Source organism: Anser anser (genome assembly GCF_964211835.1).
Source record: "Anser anser genome assembly, chromosome: 10".
Classification (NCBI taxonomy): domain Eukaryota; kingdom Metazoa; phylum Chordata; class Aves; order Anseriformes; family Anatidae; genus Anser; species Anser anser.
The window spans coordinates 11,282,801-11,301,960 of NC_139730.1; the positions used below are offsets into that span (position 1 = coordinate 11,282,801).

Here is a 19,160-nt window from a genome sequence, read left to right on the forward strand (position 1 = left end):
TCTGGCTGAATCTCCCTGCTCAAGCTGCGTGACTCGAGCATGCCCAGGACCACGTCCAGGCGGCTTTTGAAGATCCCCACGGATGGAGACCCCACAGCCTCTCTGGGCAGCCTGTGCCAGTGCTCCATCACCTGCACAGCACAGGAGTGCTTCCTGGTGTTCAGATGGAGCCTTCCCATGCTCCAGCTTGTGCCCAGTGCCTCTGCTCCTGGCACTGGCACCGCTGACAAGCGCCTGGCTCCAACCTCTCCGCACCCTGCCCATGGGTGGTTACAGACGTTGGTGAGCGCCCCCTGAGCCTCCTCTTCTCCAGGCCGAGCAGCCCCAGCTCTCTCAGCCTCTCCTCACAGCGGAGATGCTCCAGGCCCTTCAGCTTCCCCATGTCCTTCCTTGGACTCTCTGAAGGTTGGATATTAGGAAGAACTTCTTTACCGAAAGGGCTGTTAGGCATTGGAATGGGCTGCCCAGGGAAGTGGTTGAGTCACCATCCCTGGAGGTCTCTAAAAGACGTTTAGATGTAGAGCTTAGTGACGTGGTTTAGTGGAGGGCTTGTTAGTGTTAGGTCAGAGGTTGGACTGGGTGACCTTGGAGGTCTCTTCCAGCCTCGATGATTCTGTGAAGTACGCCTGTTGCTCTCTTCTGGTGAGGAGCCCAGCACCGGACCCAGCGCTCCAGGTGTGGGCTAACTGGTGCTTCCGAATCTATCCGTAACTACAGAAAGCATTGAGCACAAGCCATTACAATAAACTCTTTTTTTTTTTTTTTTAACTGTAGGATTTAATAACGAGTACCCCAAAGTGTTAGCAGTTAAGGAAGTCACTGAGCAATTAAAATCAATAGTCAATAAATCCTAACGACTTGGGCAAGCTCCATAGGATCAGGGGAAAAACCCACCCCTGTACTCACATTTGTGAAAAGCAAGTGGGAGGATGTGAAGTCTAGACCCACTAACCTAACAAGAACCATAAATAAAACTATGTAAATGTCGGTTTGGGGTAGGACAAGGAAAAAAATAAGGAATTAATTAGGTGCTAATGAGCAGCCTGCCGTTCTAGAAGCCGGGTTTTGGCGAGCGAACGTTAACAACGGAGGCACGGAGCGCCTCGAAGCGGGGCCTGCTGCCTGGGGAGGGGGGGGGGGAGCCGGGCACGGAGCGGGGCCTCCCGGTGCCAGGCAGGGCCCGCCCCGGCCGAGGCCCCGTCCCCGCAGGCCCGGCCCGGCCGCGGCGCCTCAGGCGGGGCGGGGGCGGCGGCGGCGGCGGGGCCCGGCGGCGGCGCGGGGCCGGGAGAGGGGGGGTGGGGGGGGCGGTCTCGCCGTGCCCCGTCCCGGCCCCGCCCCGCCCCCGGCCCCGCCCGCCGCCGCCGCCGCCATGTTGCGGCCGTTGGTGCCCGGTGCGGGGTGAGGCCTGCGCGGGGCCCCGGCGGCGGCGGTGGCCCGCGGAGGAGCCGCCTGCGTGGGTGAGTGCCGCCCGGCCGCGCCGGGGCCCGCCCCTCCCGCTCGCCCTCCGCCCTCCCCGCGGGTGCCTCCCGCCGCCGCCGCTGCTGCCGCCCCGCGGGCAGGGCGGGCGGCCCCGCCGCCGGCAGCCGGAGCCCTGCGCTCTCGGCGCTCCGGGCCGCCCCGCTCCGCTCCGCTCCGCCCGCCCCGGGAGCGGCGGCGGCGGGAGGCTCCCGGCCGGCCTCCGCGGCCCGGCCCCGGCGAGCAAACTTCGGCGGGGCTCGCCCACGTGCGGGGCCGCGGGGCTGGGCCGCGGCGGGGCTGACAGCGCGGCGGCGGCCGGGGCCGGGCCGGGGTCGAGCGGGCGGGCGGCCGCCGCCTGCCCTTTGTGTCGGGCGGGCCGCGCGGGGAGCGGGCGCTGCCGGGGGCGGCGGGGCCGGGGCCTGAGCGCTGCCCCCCGCTGCCCCCCGCGGGCTCGGCCCCGCGTCCCCTCGCGGGGCTGCTCAAAGTTGGGTGCGTGCGAAGGCGCTGCCCCCGCTGCCGGCTGCGCGGCGGTGCCCCCGGCCGGAGCCTCCACCGGCCGGCGGAGTTTGCCGCGCTTCAGCCTCCCCAAACGCGCTCCCTCCTGACAGCCCCTGGCCGGCCGCGCTCCTCGGCAGGCTGGGGCTGCCTCCGCCGCTGCCAGCTGGCGTGTGCTCCCCACGCTTCCCCGCTCCTGACATCCCAGCCTTCCCCAGGCGCTCCCCTGGCGAGCAGTCCCGGCCTGCCTCCGCACCCCCTCCAGGAAAAGCCTGCTTTTTCTGGGCCCGGAGTCGCACCGGGAGCCGCCGTTGGCGGATGTTTTCCGTTGTACCTAACTGTTGTCTTGCGGATTTATGAATATTTATTGTTTGAAGACGCCTAGCCTCGTGTAATTGCATTTTCATTCTCTCATATTAGGTGGCAATCTTGAACTTCCTCCTTGAGCAGCATGTTACACGCTGGTTTGAAGTCTGCAGAGGAGCCGCTGCGGATCTCCCAAAGTCCGCAGGAATAACGCTGCTGCTGAAAGGTTCGTATATACTGCGTGTGCGGGAGACGCCGGTACTGAGGTACCTCTGCGGAGTTGGGAAGCTGAAGCCAGAGCAGAAGGCCCTAGGCTTTGCCATAGTGCCTGCAGCAAGTTCATGGGTTTTGGGGATGGCATGGAGACATCTAGGTTCCCTGCCTCCTGGAGAAACATGCTGTTCTGCGGTTGGCTTTGCAAAGTGAAATACATGTATTTTACTCTGTGAGTCCTTGTTCTCTCCGTATGTTACTGATCTAACCCGTTGCTTTGCAAGTCTCAACTTCCATGTCTTTTATAGGCAAGTAGAGAGAGAAACTTGGCTTCAGAGCTTTGTTTCTAAGGCAAGTCTTCAGCAATGGAAGGATGGAGTAAGGATGGAAGTCCTTATTTTCTGCTTTCCTCACAAGCGAGTTCGTGGAAAGTTTGGGCAGAATTTCTTCAATCTACTTGTCCCGTTTGTTATCTAAGAGCAGAAATAAGTGGTGTTTAATCAGAGTTTTAAATTTACGTCACTTAAAATCTCTTCCATTGGCAAGATGCGTATGCGGTCTTCTCTAGAATTTGTGTCCAACTTTGCTTTTCTTAAGGAATTGTAGCTTTGACAAGTTTAAGATGCAGTTTTGTGTAGAAATGTTTGAATAGAGGCCTCTTCTCATAATAGCAAAGAGCATAAACCGGTCTTTTATAGGCCTGAAGACGTACACGAAATCTGAAAATGCAGGGTTTCTTCCAAGAAAAGCTTATTTTGTAATGCTGCGGATACCTTGGATTTATTTTGCCTTGCGCTTTAAAATACGCATCCAGAGATGTGGATAGGTGTTTGGCGGTGAGAAGAGAAGGGTCGAGTGATTGGCAAGCTGATTTTTCTGTATATAAAACTTGGGCGTTCCAGGTTATGGAACAAAATGTCTTCCTCGCGTAGGGATTTGTGTGCCAGAAATCTCAGCAGCTGAACGATGCCTAGCTCCTGCCCAACTGGCACAAGTTTTCCCACCCGAAGGAAAGGGAGGTTTCAGGTCTGCGCTCCTTGCCAACTGTAATAATCTGTGATGTTTCTAAACTCATTATCAAGTGCTGGTGATTTGAAGCATATGGGTAATCCTCTGGGCTTTGGGGACTTGACTCAAAGCACCGTTGCCCTACCTTCCTGTGGGATGGGACTTGTAAATTACTGCAGAGCCCTGTCTGGACATTCACATTTGTGGTTTAATTTAAGAATGAGAACAAGTTTAAGCTAAACCACAGCGAGCCACTTTTAAGCCAAGTAAATCTCCACAGAAGTGTGTTGGAGTAGATTAACCAAAGCAACACCTCCAGGGCTTGTCTGTAGGCACAACTGAACTAACGCTCAAAGACCAGCATGCCCTGTTGTTCTGTGCTGCGGTGATTTCTCCTGGCCCAGCTCTAGAAATAGAAATGCTGGTTCCCTGTACCAGCAGTCTGGCAGGAAGAGTTGTGTTTTGTTTGCTTTTTAAATGTGGCGTTTGATGAACTTTTTTAACCTGGTCACAAATAATGAAAACAGCCTTCAATTAGCAGCTCCCAGCGTGTTGGGGGAGGTGTCAAACAGCTACTTTCTCTCCCTCATCCCGGGGTGCTTACTCCTCCCTGCCTGCACCTCTGCTTTCTGCTCTTCCCCCTTCTTTTGGGCTCTTGCCACTCCTTCCGTCTCTCTCACTTGCTGCTGGCTTTGGCAGCGCGGATGCAGCCCAAGTCAAGTGAGTGTGGCGGGACTGACTTTGCCTGTGGGTGCTCCTTGCCAAGCAGGAACTGGTGCTCTGCAAGCTTACTTGGTGCTCTTTGGGCCTTTTCCTCCCCTCATACATCAGGTTGCGTAAACGTGGCTTTCAAATGAAACATGTTAAGATGATGGCTCATTAAAAGCTTGGGAAGTCTATTTATTTCACCAACGTTTTGGTTAAATGTGGGGGCAAACCCAGTATTCCGCACAGTAGTGAGCATAAATGTTCAAGCAATTCTGTGCTGTCAGTTTTCATCATGCATCTCATCAGAGCTTTATTATTGCTGTCGTAGGTCTCTGTGGCTAGTGTCTAAGCCCTGCTCCCTTCTGGAGGGCTTGTGAAGAGAACTGGCTGGGAACGTCGCTTCTTGTTACGATCCGGATGCGATCCTTTACTTTGTCTTTGGGCAGTTTTGGCCTGGTGGCATCATTACCTAATTAAGGATTGCCCCCTGTTTCAAATAACCCCCGCTTGGTTTACAGTGCTTTGAGCTGCTGTACTGAAATATTTACTGAAGACTTGTATTATTTAAATTGCCCTGCGTAGGGTAGAGAGTCATCTCAGTTTTCAGGCCTATTTCTCTTTGCCTGCCTGTTTACCTCTAGCTTTTCTTCCCTGAAGGAGGACTGAATTCTTCAGATTATTAGCTCTCAAAAAAAAAAAAAAAGGCAGTAATGTACTTCTGAATCTTTTCAGTTGAAGTTCATGATGACAGTTGTTCTTGGAGCAATGAGGTATCAGGTTGAGAGAACGTCTTCCACATGGGCTCGGTGACGTTTAAAAGGTTGCGTTTGGACCAGAGGTGAAGGGGATGCTATCTCCCACTGCTTTGCTTGCAACACCAGGAGCAGCTCTGCAGACAGCCTGGAGAGGAGAGGTGGTGTTGCAGGACTGTAGATGAACAGCTCCTGTCATTTGTCATCTGCCTCTGCGGCTTGAGCAGGATGGGAACTGAGCTTTCGCTGATTGTCCAGGAGCAGTTCAGGTAGAAGAGGTTCCTTCCCCATGTTGCCCTCCAAAGCAGCACGGCAGAAGGGGTGAAGATGACACAAACTGAGAACTGACGCTAGTGGGAGACCCTCGGTGTGGTGAAAATTGCCTGGTGGCCGCAGTTTGAACGAATACTGGTCATTGATGGGCCTGGAGGAGCCAGAGCGAGTTTCCCTCTCCCTAGAGAGCTTGCTTGGCCTGAATACCTTTGTGCCAAGCAAGCTGTGCTTAAAAAAAGTGGATCCCACAGGGTGAATATCTTTGTGTGTAAACAGTCAATCTTGGAGTAGTTGAAATGGAAGTTGAAAGTGTCTGCAGCGGATGTTTCTAGCCTTTGTACCATGCTGCGTTCGTGTTTTGGGTAGTTGTGTTTTTTGTCACATAAGACTCATTTGCATCAACATCTTACAAAGTTTGTCCTTGAGAGAAATACACCTACCGCATTAAAGGTTAAATTTATTGGGAGCGATGCTCAATTCGTTGTTATAAATCCGGTTGCATTCAGAGCACTGAACCATCATGATTACAGATGCACAAATAGCGTAATACACCCTTAATCTAGTCGTGTTCCATGAGCTACCACGGCCACGCTTGAAGAGTTTGGTCATGTTCAGTGAGAACTACCATGGCTAGATTAACAAGTAGTGCAATTTATTAAAGCAACAGACGCACAGGTTCTTTGGATTGCTGGTGATAAATTCACTGTCTGCAAAGCACGTGCAAATACCGAGAGTATGAGTAACACTGCCTGGCTACAAACGCATGAAAAGATATAAAGTGACTCTGTAGAGATTTCTAAGTTTCCCAGGGAGGTACTTGGCATAACCCAGGGAGGTGTGGTTACACCTTGGAGGCAGGTAGCTTTTGGGATGGAGGTGTGTTTTGGTATTGTAATGGACAAAGTTTATCAAAAGGACAGCATTTTGTCAAAACTATGGCAGGCTGTTGGCCCAGGGTAGCAAATATGCAGCTTATCGGTTCCGATGTACCTTCAAGTTCCCATCTTATCACAGAGCCTGGCTACGGCATCTCCACTCCACCCCACCCTCTGTACATTTCCTCTTAGAGTCAGCATACCAGGTTCCTCTGGTGTGGTCAACATCTAAAGTTAGAGGCCTAGGGAATTTCTATGGAGTGCAGCTACACTCTGCCCTGGAGGCTTCTTCAGTGATGTACCTTTTCTTTAAAATGTGAATATAAGTTTAATTTCTAAGTCACCTCTGGCAATTATTCCATAACAACTGACAACGTATTTTGCTTTTAATTGTAGCTTTCATCATGGGGGACATGAAAACCCCAGACTTTGATGACCTCTTGGCTGCTTTTGACATCCCTGATCCGACAAGCCTTGATGCCAAGGAGACCATCCCGTCAGCTGGGGAGGAGAACGAGAATCACCTGAAGTCATCGGGAATCTGTATAGATGAAAATGTGTCCTTGTCCCACTCTTTGCCTCCCTCTGATGCTCCTGTTGTGAGTGTAATAGTGAAGAACACAAGTCGCCAGGAGTCCTTTGAAGCAGAAAAGGAGGGAAATCACCTGGGGACTGGTCTGCTACACAACGGGTTTCGTGGGTCTGATCTGCCATCAGAGGCTCATGCTTTAGTGCATAATTATGGGAAGTTTGAGTCGACTTTTATTAATGGTGATAGCTCAAGAAGTTACTCTGAAAAATTGGACCAGTCCAAATCAGAGCCTTTGCCAACATTCAGTCAGTTTAGCCCAATTTCCAGCCCTGAACCAGAGGATGCATTCAAAGAGAACAGTATTGGTGATAAACTGAAACATGCCCAAACTCCGTATTTTCCACCACCTTCCATGTATATACCAACAGGAGCTTCAGTACTAGATCATTTTAGGAAGGTACCAGAGCCTGAATTAAGCATGTTTGATCAATACTGTAAAAAGGATCAAAAGATGGAGATCCACTTCCAGCCAGATAGTAGGCTGGAAATGAGCAGGAGAGACCAAGATAAAGCAGCAGAGAGGTTTGTGGAGTCAGGCAAGGACTTGGTAGATACTAATAGCTTCCTTGGAGAAGGCTTGGTGTTTGGAGATCTCCCTCACAATAATTTAGGAGAAGATAAAGGGTCTGTGCCCGATCTGAACATGTCTTCGTCAGTACCACCTCGCCAGAGGTTAAAGCCAACTCATTCAAAGTTGTCATCCTGCGTGGCTGCGTTAGTAGCTCTTCAGGCCAAAAAGGTTGCCTGTATTCCAAAAGGCGATCAGCCGAATCTTACAAAGGAACCTGGTCCTTTTAAAGATGGGACAAAGGGAAGTCCAAAAATGCCCAAGTCGCCAAAGAGTCCGCGAAGCCCCTTAGAGGTGATGAGGAAGGCCAGCAAGCAGCCCGAGAGTCCTCGAAGCGTGTGCAGCGACAGCAGTGGGAAAGGCTCGCCTTCCATGGCAGCCGGCTCTCCACCAGCTATTCCCAAAGTTAGAATAAAGACTATCAAGACATCCTCTGGTGAAATCAAAAGAACTGTAACTAGAATTTTGCCAGAAAACGATGAGCTGGGTAAATCGTTAGAAGAGTCACCTGCAGAAACCTCATCCGCTGAAGAGTTTATCAAATCCTTCCCTTCCCCTGACACTAGCGCAGTTATGGAAAGCGAGGCTAGCAAGAACTCAGCCAAAAATGGGGCTGCTTTGGCTATCCAGCTGTCAAACATAGCAAGTCCTTACACAGATAGTATGAAAACAGATCTTGCTGGAAACAGCACATCTGCCGTGTCTTTATCTCCACTGCCAAACTGCAGTGGCGGTGCCATAAAAGTAGGTATCACTGGGCAGCAGCTGAGCAAGAGACAGCAGCAGAGTATCGTGGTGCAGCCATCCAGCGTGACCACCTCCAGCCTTCTTCCCAAAGCTGTGCACTTGGCAAATCTCAACTTAGTTCCGCACAGTGTTGCTGCGTCTGTTACGGCGAAGTCATCAGCGCAGAGGCGGAATCAGCCTCAGGTGACTCAAATGTCTGTGCCGCTGGTGCATCAAGTAAAGAAAGCTGCTCCTGTCATTGTGGAGGCATTTAACAAAGTACTGCACAGTGCCAATCCGGTGCCAATATATACTCCAAACCTTAGCCCTCCACCTGACACCAGTATTAATTTACCTGCCTCTGGGTACTGTTGCCTGGAATGTGGGGATTCGTTTGCCTTAGAGAAAAGCCTGACTCAACACTATAGTAGGCGGAGCGTTCACATTGAAGTCATGTGCACTCAGTGTTCAACTATGCTACTTTTTTTTAATAAGTGTAGCTTGCTTAAACATGCAAGAGATCATAAGAGCAAAGGATTTATCATGCAGTGTTCTCAGCTGTTGATGAAACCAATTTCCTTAGACCAAATGTTTTCACCTTCTACAAGCTCTTCAGCATCTTCGGCTCCTCAGACTTTGCACTCGCCCTCTCCTTCACGTAAACCCAATGCTACTTCAGGAAACGGGGTAGGAATTTCTACTAACACTCAGCCCGCTTTGCCTCTGTACACGGACCCATTGCGACTAATCCGTCAAGGACTTAAGTGTTTAGAATGTAACAAGCAGGCGCAGGATTACGTTGCTTTAGCGGCTCATTACCAGAGAACCTCAGAAGATAATGAGAGACTGGTAAGTCATCATTTTAATGTTATTAGTTAAATCTGAGTTTAAAGACACTGTCCTCTAGGAAAAAAGTAGGTGTCATAGTGGCAAATGAGTTACTTTGTTTAAGAAAAAAGTGCTTGCAGGGAACATTTGGGATATGTGTGGACCCGGATGTGTGCATCTGAAGAGATGTCTTAGCGTTGCTTGCTTACCTTCTTTTTACCCTTTGCCAGTAAAAAGTGGGTAGTGTCTTTAATTATGGGGATGACAAGAAAAGAGCTGGAGGGAGACTACAGAGATCTTCGAGCATCAAAGAAAGATGGTGTTGGAGATCAGAGATCACCAGCAAGCACATCAAGTGCTGAGCAGTGCCTTGAACAGGCTTTTGTGCTCTAGGCTTGGGTACAGGAAATCTGACAGAGCTTAATTTTACCTTTCCTAGGACGTGTGACAAAATCTTTGCATTATACTTTGAAACTTTTGGTGCTGTTTTTTTTTTTTTTTTTTTTACTTTTAGACTGGTAAAGCGTATATAGGGATGGAACTAGCTGAGAGGCTAGCAGCCTCTACTGATGAATAGGAAGGGGATGCTCTTCATTACATACTATGACGATACGCTTTGGTGTGTGTGTGTAGGGGTTTTTGTTGTGGTTGCTGTTTGTTTTTAATTTTAGAGGATATGGTCAATCCCACTTAACTATGAACCACCCTGAAGTTGAACAGGAGGAGGAATCCTTTTTGCTTGTTTCTTTGCGTGAAATGAAAGCTTTCCACATGCATCTGGCTGCCAGCTCCACTCCCAGTGCTCTCCTCCATGAGCTCTGTGAATGAAGACACCATGCCACCAAGTGACCTTTTGGGGTTTGACCACCGTTTTCTGCCATGGCCATTGCGGTGTCTGCAAGCTCCAGAGCCTCCCTTTACTTGTTAAATGTCTACCAGGAACATTGAGGTTACTAGCATGGGCATACAGTGGCCCCGTTTCGATGCTTTATCTTTCTCTTAAATTCATCAGCAGCAAAAAATAGATTATGGCTGAATGGTTTTGTCATGAAAAATAGCAAGGCCAGAAGGGATTGACGTGGCCATATAATCACATTTCTTACCTGAGGCAGACCAGTAAGCACTGCACTCTTATCAACACCATAACTTGGTTTTGAACTATAATACATTTCTAGGAAATGTCAGCAGTCTGGAATGAAAAGCCTTCAGGTGCGGGGATACAGTGAGTGCTCCTAAGTGAGCTAAAATGTTAATCAGTGGCATTAAAAATGTATTTCCTATTTTTGTTGTGGGATTATCAATTCAAGAGCTCCTTAAAGAGAGAACAAATGGCTGATAGTATTTTTAGACTGTAATCAAATAATTTATTCCGTAACTTAACCAAGAAAAGTTTGTGCCTCTCACTTTGAGTTAGGTTTGTTAGATGTGAGATCTTTTTTTTGAAGTGCTTTTCTGAATATAATTGTTGAAAAACTAGAAAAAGAGGGAACATGAGAGCTTGCAAAGCCCTCTCCTCCCTATTTGGTCTTCCCCTGCTTACACTCGAAGGGGTGCATTCATCCTCTCTGCAGTGTTGTGTTGGGAGTCCCTTTTCAGCGCATCTCCTGTCATCGCTCCCCATTACCCCCTGGTGCCCTGTGCCCATCACAGAATCATTCAGGTTGGAAAAGGTCTGTGAGATCACCAGGTCTAACCTTGAGCCTAGTACTGACGAGTCCACCAATAACCCATGCGGTGGAGTTCTCCGTCTACGTGTTTCTTGAAGACCTCAATGGGTGGTCACTCAGCCACTTCCCTGGGCAGCCTGTTCCAGAGCTGCACAGCCCTTTCAGTAAAGACATTTCTCCTTATATCCAACCTAAACCAACCTATCCAACAGAACATCCGTTTCAGCAAGACTGTTAACGTTTCTAAAGGAAAAAAGGACTTGGGCCTGTATGCCCGTTACTGTTTGTGTCCCGCTTTAGCAGTAGCTCGTGGAAGACGTCCCTCTGCCTTGTAGCAGTCCCCAAGGTATTTTGTGTCACTGGACTGAGAGCTGAAAGTGTTAGTGAAATTAGCTGGTCTTGGAGGGGGCCCATGCAGGAGGTGGGTGGCACACTCAACTTCTCTAAGTCATCACGGCGAAAAGGTGCCGACATGGTGTGCTTGGGGCAGGAAGGAGCTGAAGGTTTTACATTTCATGGAGTGGTTTGGGTTGGAAGCGACCCTAGCGGTCATCTAATTCCAGCCCCCTTGGGCAGGGATATCACCAGCTCTGCATTTATTTGAGATTGCTACTCTTACATAGATCAGAAAAAAAAGAGGAACGTTGGTAGGAGCAGGAGATGACCTAACAACTAGTTTCACAAACACTTTCTTAGGTGGTAGAAGCAGCCACAAAATACTCCTGAGATATTTTCTCCCCTCTTCCAGGTAATGTAGAAGCCTAAATTGGACATAATTTCCATATTGTATGCTCCAGTGAATTCAGCACATAGTTGTGTGCCTGTGCTTGATCTGGAGCATGCTCCTGTTGCGGGACAATGCCAACATGCAGAGGTGGTATAAAGAGTTGTGGACAACCTCAGACATGAACCACAACCCCATGTCTCAAGAGACTAATTATCTAGTATTTGTTGTAATTTTAAGCATTTGAGCAAAAACTCTTGTGTACTACTTTTGTCCCTGACGTTCTTCTCAGTGCACTGAGAAGTTGATTTAGAAACAGCTGTCTTTGGGATGGAGAAACATTGTCATCGTTTCTTAAAGCTAGCAGAAATCGCACTATAGTGTTTTGGGTTTTTTTGGTGTTTTTCAATATCTTGCTCCGTGCCTTCCTCAGGATGCGTGGAGAAGAGCTTGTGTCTGAATCCTGGGACTGAGTATCTTGATATTTTCAAAGTAAAGTTGTGGCTTGGCTTACATATTCTAAAGAGCTTCAAGAAACAGAAAAAAAAATCCCTTTAACTTTGGTTGTAGCAGAGCAGGTCCCCATTGTGTTATTGCCTGAAGGTTATCATTAGTGATTATTCAGGTACCTGGTTCCAGATTATCCCAAGAAAGGGAATTCTTGGGAAAGGTCAGTGGCTGAAGACAAAGGGTGGCAGTGGCATATTTGCTGTTCCCAGGTCTGTACTAAAGGATGGTGACCTCTGACAAATGGAAAGTAAGCTGGGTTGATATTTGATTGGTGTTCTTTACAGCTCTTGTGTTAAATGACACTAAATTTGGATTATTAACTATGACACGTGCCAATCTAATGTTTGCATAACCTGAGAAACAAGAAAATAAAAAGCTTTCTAGCTTGGTATGGAACAAGAATGTCACCTTGTTTGGAAGGCAGGGAAGATGTCTTATCCAACAGGGCTGTTCAAGAAAAGAAGTAGAAAGCTAATTTTTTCAGTATGATACTTTCCAGTCACCCAGTTCCACGCTACAGTGAAATAACCGAAGGACAAGTGAGCTGCAGCGAGAGGCAGGAATGATCGCATTGGAGAGGGGACACAGCTTAAGCTGGCTTCGCTCCATGAGAAAACTTATCCTGTATCGATACTTAAGGCTTCTCACTTTAATTGGAATTTCTTACCGCGACTTTTTGAATTACTTAGACATCTTCATGTTTCTTGTATCTGTTCAAAAGGAAAGTAAGGCAAATGGTTTGTTCGTTCCTGCCAGTGGTTTGGAAAATACCGTGTCTTATCTTTCTGAATGGCCTTGGGTAAAGTCCGTATTAATGGGACTGATAACAGGTAAATGAGTTTCCTAGGTGAGGCCAAAATGTGAATGACATAGGTGGATCCTGGTTGTTTTGGGGAAGGGAAGAGGAATGTGGATGTGGTCCGGACAGTGGGGAAAGGAGGAGATTGGGAGCAACTATGAGGATGAGAAGGCGATGATGCTGGATTGAGAAGGTGGAGCGGAAAGACCTTTAGAGAAATGATTGAGAGCTTGACTGTAATATTACATTTTGGGCTTTCAGTGGCTACATGGTTGCAGTTACTCCAAGTACAGCAGGGAAATCCTACTGGACTTAGTTTCATATAGAATATGCGTAAGACGAAGGCAGCTAAATACCAAGGTGGGCTCTCCAGCTTTTAGTGAGGATATAGGATTACGAGCTATGAGTTAATCCATTTCAGAAATAGAAAGAACAGGACTTACTGGATGTGTGCTTTAAGTGGATCGTATTAATGGATCTCAGTTATTTTTACCTTTTTTTTTTTTTTGGAGACTTCTGAGGCCATTTTTGCAATCGTCACTTGATAGGATTTATTTACTCCTCCTCTGTTGCAGAAGCACAAGAAGAAAACAGTATGCGAACTTGAATATCTGGTAGGTTGGATTTTGATCACAGGGGATGCTGTGCTGCATGCAGGTATTACGTTTATCCAGTTGTTCAAAAAGTGGAAGCAGATGTTTCTTGTAACTTCAGGTCTGTTTGGTCTGACTATGGCAGTGTTATGTTCTAGAGCAAGTTGTTTGTTTTTTTTGGGGGGGGGTGTGATTAAATAGTTGCTAGATTATGCCAAATTAATCTGATATGCGTGTTCTACAATTTATTTTTGGATTGGAGAAATAGGTAGATCCTAATTGTCCAGGTGTTCAGTGAAATGGCTGACAAGAGTGCTGTGTGGGGAACGGCTGTACTGAAGAAGTAAAGTTAAGAGGTTGGAGCAGAACCAGGTAAAAAAGGAGGGCACTGCAACTGGGGACAGGTTGCCTGTAGGACTCCCCTAGGGGTGGCTTTATCCAGCTCAAACACCCTAGTTGATGGTCGTATTAAGGACCTTGGAGGCTGAATGTGCTGGTAAAACTTGTGGAACCAACAGAGTAAGAAGTCATCAGGGGGAAAACTGGATGTTTTACAGGAGGACCTAGGTGGTCATGAAGACTGCATAGGAATCGGAAGAAGCAATTGAAAATCAGGGTATGTGTTTGGTCACAGGAAGGCTCTGAACAATCGATCTGTGCAAGGGATTTGAGTTAACCTGCAGTACCAGCCAGGGTCTTGTTAATGCTCCCTGTCGCTGCTAGCAATTACTTACCAGGAGAAACATGTATTGTTCCACATTTATCAGGGAGAAACTGGAATAAATGAAGACTGAACGACTGGGGAAATGGAAAGATGATGTTATGAGGGGAAATTAAAAGACCTTTATGAGTTTAGCTTGGCAAAGAACTGAAACATTACAATGGGTCTCCTTCAGTACCACGCAAGACACAGTATTAAAGGTGAGGGTTGTGGCACTTTCTTCCAGAAATCAAATCTTCAAAAATGAAGTGTTGCCCCTCAGGGATCACCCTCTGTAGTTTGTCAGCATCAGACAGTTCTTGTAGCCTTTTCGGAACTGAGCTCAAATTCCAGATGAACAAAAACCATGCAGATCCTCATGCTTTCATTATAGGTCTGCTTTTCCTCACAAAGTGAGAGTGTGCGAGGCTGCTCTGTGTTCACTATGATGTTTACAGAGTGGAGCTTTTTAAACCTACAGGCAACGTTGATGCGAGAACAGGCTCAGATAGATTTACATGGAAAATTGGGAGATGGTTTGTCATCATCAGAGGAATGAATTCTGGAAAAGGTTTCCCATAGAAGTAACGAACAAAGGATACAAACTGGTTTTGAGACAGAGCTTATTTGTTTTTTTGGCAAGGACAGAACAGTGCACAATAATGTGCAAGAATTCAAAGTACTTTCTGACCCTCTTGGGCATAATTGTCCATCTACTAGTAACCAGAGAGATTTCCTATTTCATTTTGTCTTTTTTGATACCATCCAAAATCCACAGAGGTAGCTAAGACTTGAAATACAACACGTAAACTAAGGACCTCTGAATTTTCCTCCACCTCTGTGCTTTTGTTCTTCCCCCTCTCTTTCTTCTTCTGTTGTTCTTTATTTGTCCAATAAGATTTTTTCAGTGAGACATGACGTATCCTGTTTATGCACCACCTACACTAGAGTTACTTAAAAGCAATTTTATGGCTGCCTTTTCTGTTTCTTCTTCCTTCCCCCTCTTAAATCAATGTTTTATAATTTATTGGCTAAAACTTGCCAGAAGCTAGTAGGACCACATGCTGCACTGGTAATCTCCCAGCAGTAAAGTAGCAAGTAAGAAAGCAGCTATATCTCTGCTTTTTTTTCCTTCTTTCTTTTTTTTTTTTTCCCTGCATTTTCATGTTTTAATTTGGAAAACAAGAAGATCGAAAATCAATAAAAATTCTCGTGGCCCTGGAGAGTACTGCTTTCTTCCTCTCCCAAACCAACTGCGATTAATGCAGTTCCTAGGTACCAGCAAAGGCTGATTTTGTTTTGTTTTTGTATGGAGGTTTTCCCTCTGGATTTTATGGAAGCAAAGGGTTGGAGGATGTTATGGTGAAAGCACATTGAGGGAATGAAGCTGCAGGCAGGGATTGCTGGGAGCGCAGACAAAGAGATGAGCGGCAGGATAGGAGCCAGAGCCCGTACCCTGAGGCCAGAACAGCGCGTTGCGATGAGGAGGAGGAGAGGCTGGGGAGGAAGGAGGTTAGGGTGCAGCTCTATGGTCCGCTTAAATCAGCGTGTGGGCTGCTGCCACACAGGGTGACAATCCCACCCTCGTTTGGTCTCCCAGCCCTGGCAGCCCCACAGCCCCCAGGGGACGGAGGTCAGCACGGAGGAAGGGGCACGCAGGGGAACCAGCACGAGGGCAAGGAGGGGGTCGGAGGCAGAGTCTGTCCCCAGCAGGATGGTGCGTGGAAGCTGTGAGGCTGGAAGCTGATGGCCTCTGGCACCAAGATGGAAGGCTCCTTCTCCCTCGTTGTTCCTCCATATGGGCACCAGTGACGCTGACAGAGCGCCGGGGGCAGAAGGGCCGGGTGGTGGTGGTGGTCTCAAATCCTGCTGGTGCAGGGAAGGGTGCGAGGAGGAGGAGGTGTCCTTCTGAAGTGCCTGTGCACCAACGCACGCAGCACGGGGAGAATACACGAGGAATTGCAGGTGTGCGTGCAGTCGCGGGGCTGTGATCCCGTGGGGATCATGGAGGTACGGTAGGATGGCCTGCGTGACTGGATTGCTGCATCAGAGGGATACAGCTGCTGTGGGAAGAACAGGCTGTGAAGGGAAAGAGTTCTCCTTTGTGTGAGAGAGCAGCTGGAACGTGCGGAGCTCTTCCTGGTGATGGGTAACTGAGAGCTTGTGGCTTAGGATGAGAGAGAAGATGAGTAAGGATGACATGGTAATGGATATCTGCTACAGGTTGGCTGTACGGGAAGAACAGGCAGGCGAGGCCCTAGGCAGGCGAGGCCCTGTACAGGCAGCTGGTAGCAGCCTCGTGCTCACAGGACTGGGTCCTCGTGGGGGACTGCAGCCACCTAACATCTGCAGCGCTGGAGGGCATAAGCAGTCCAGGAGACCCCTGGACAGCGTCAGTGACAACCTCCTGACCCAAGTGAAAGGGGTTCCAACAAATGGCTTCTTGGAAGTGTGAAGGTCAAAAGCAGCCTTGGCTGTGGTGTCCATGAGATTGTGGAGCTCAGGATTCTGAGGGCAGGGAGAAGTGTGAAGAAGAAGCTTACAAATCTGGACTTCAGGGGAGCAGACTTAGGCCTCGTTAGGATCTGCTTGAAAGAGTCACAAAATTGTTCAGGTTGGAGGCACCTTGGGGTCTATCTGCTCCAACCCCTGCTCAAGCAGGGACACCTGGAACAAGTTGCCCAGGACCACGTCCAGATGGCTTTTGAAGATCTCCAGGGAGGGAGACCACAACCTCTCTGGGCAGCCCGTGCCAGTGCTCTGTCACCCACACAGTAAAAAAGCACTTCCTGATGTTCAGACGTAAGCTTCTGTGTTCCAGTTTGTGCCCAGTGCCTCTTGTCCTGGCACGGGGCACCACAGAGAAGAGCCTGCCTCAGTCCTCTTTACACCCTCCCTTCAGCTATGTACAGACATTGGTAAAGCTCCCCCTGACCCCCACTTCTCCAGGCCGAGCAGTCCCAGCCTCTCCTCACAGGAGAGGTGCTCAGTCCCTTTGTCATCTCCATGGCCCTTTGCTGGACTCCCTCCAGTCTGTCCAGGTCTCCCTTGTGTTGAGGAGCCCAACATGGGACCTGGCGCTCCCGGCATGGCCTCCCCAGAGCTGAGCAGGGCAGGATCCGTCCCCTGCCTCCAGCCCAGACTGCTGCTTGCCGCCTTCCTGGCAAGGGTGCGCTGCTGGCTCGTGCTTGGCCAAGCTGATGGCCTTCTGTCGTGGTAGATGAGGGGGAAGCAGTGTGTGCTGTCCAGCTTGACTTCGGTGCAGCTGTTGTTGCTGTCCTCTTCAGGAACCTCCTAGAAAAGCTGTGAAGTATGGGCTGGATGAGCAAACAGTGCTGCGGGCTGAAAGCTGGTTGTGTAGCCAGGCCTGGAGGGGTGGTGCGCAAGTACAAAGTCTAGCTGGAGGCCAGTTACTTACTAGCAGTGTGCAAGGGTTAGTGCTGGGTCCAGGCCTGTTGAACAGCTTCATTAATGGTCTGGGTGATGGGGTACATTGTACCCTAAGCACCTTTGCAGGTGCCACTAAACTGGGAGGAGTGGCTGGTGCACCAGAGGGTCATGCTGCCATCCAGGGGGACCTGGGCAGGCTGGAGATGTGGGCTGGCAGGAACCCGATGAGGTTCACCAAGGAGAAGTGCAAAGTCCTGCCCTGGGGAGCACCCCCAAAACCCAGCCCCAGGACACGCTGGGGCACCCAGCTGGGAAGCAGCCCAGCACAGAAGGCCCGGGGGGGAGTCCTGAGGAACACCAAGGTGACCGTGAACCAGCAACGTGCCCAAGGAGTAAAATGGTGTCCTGGGCTGTGTCAGGCACAGCACTGCAGGTGGAGGGAGGGGACCCTACGCACCTTCCTTCTGTGGCAAGGGCTGGGATCTTGTAGTTGGGATTAGCAAATATTTGGCTGGTGAAGTAGGAAGGGAGTCAGTGAAAAAGCAAAGTGGTGAAGATCACAGCAAAAATGGTGCGTGAACTGCTGTCCTTCTGTCTTTGCTAGGACACAAAGCACAAGGAAATGCAGGGTGAAAAGAAGGAAGCAGAGCTGAGAGACTAGATGGGCATCAACCGATGGATGGGCGGAAATCTGCCCTGCAGGGTGGAGGGCAAGCAGAGGGCTTTAACATTACTGTCATAAGAAAGGAGAAGGAAAAGTGCCATGCAGTCTTAAGGGACGTACTGGTGACTTGAAAGTGGGGATGTGAAAGCCCAGTGTCATCCAGTGAGGGATTATTTTAGCAACTGGGAGTTCAGGTTTCGAGTCGCAATGCGAGAGGCAGAGTGGTTGGTTGGTGGCTCAGAAGAAAAGATGTGGAAACTGAAATTCTTAAAATTATGGCTGACATCAGGAGAAAAGTTCTGCAGACTGAGAGGGTTCAGAATTAAGTTTATTTGATGCAGCATTGTCTATACATGGGATACTGGTGTGAAATTTCATTTTGCATTGAAATTCCACTGTTTCCTACAGCTGTCAATTCCTAGATCTACACATTTTTCTGCAAGTGCAAAAATGTATTTTGTGGTTATCGAAGAGCCTTAACTTCCAGGGAATCAGGTGTTACTTGAATGCCTTAGATGACTGGGGCTTAACCACCCTGGTGTCTTGGGAATATTTAGGGGTGTGTGTGTGGAGGGGTCAGTCTTGGTGGGGGTGTGAGAAGGACGCTGGGTTTGGGAGCGTTGGGCGGTGGACGAGGTGCAGGAGCACTGATGAGTGAACAGGGGAGGTGGGATGCAACGAAGAAGAGCAGACGTGCGGTGGAGAGCGGGAGTGAGCCAGAGCGAGCAGAAGAGGGGATAGATGGAAAAGTTCCGCATTGAATTGTAATTAAGTCCTTTAGGCTGACGGCCAAGCAGGTTCCCGTGGCGGCATTGGCCCTCTAGGCTGACACGTTAAAACAGGCAGCTATAACCAAGGAAACAGAAGTATCTTTGTACTCCCTGAGAGTATGGAGTTAATTAGGTTAAAAATGTCCATGTTAGGGCTGGACTTGCATGTTCCTTCACCAAAACGTGAATGCATTGGTCTTAGGATATCACTTTGGTTCCAGATTTTTCTTTTAATTAATAACTTTAGGTTTCTCTTGTAGCTTTTCAGATCTTTAAGTTGAACGTGCTAATGAAACGATACCTATTCATTTAAAGAAAGCCTAGGGGAAGGATACAGCTTAGCTATCACAAAGACTGCAGAAGAAATTCTCTGCTGGCCACTTCTGCTCGCATAGGTAAAATTTTGTGTAGCAACATTATAAACTTGAAACCATCCAAGTGAAAAATCACCCTGCAGGCGTCTGGTTTGCTCAGAGATGTTGACTGCAGGGTGGGCTGGGAAAAAGCTGTGCCCGCAGGAGGTGTGGAGCTGAAGGTGAGG

At 49.0% G+C, this 19,160-nt stretch overlaps 1 protein-coding gene across 1 annotated transcript in view; it reads left to right on the forward strand.

Moving 5' to 3' along the window:
* Positions 1-1,327: 1,327 nt before the first annotated feature.
* The window catches only part of ZNF592 (zinc finger protein 592), a 41,897-nt gene continuing 24,064 nt past the window's right edge, over positions 1,328-19,160 (forward strand). The window contains exons 1-3 of the mRNA XM_083850448.1: positions 1,328-1,457; positions 2,374-2,485; positions 6,485-8,823. Coding sequence (XP_083706574.1) covers positions 6,493-8,823 — 2,331 coding nt within the window. The 5' untranslated portion in view covers positions 1,328-1,457; positions 2,374-2,485; positions 6,485-6,492. The remainder of the gene's footprint in view (positions 1,458-2,373; positions 2,486-6,484; positions 8,824-19,160) is intronic.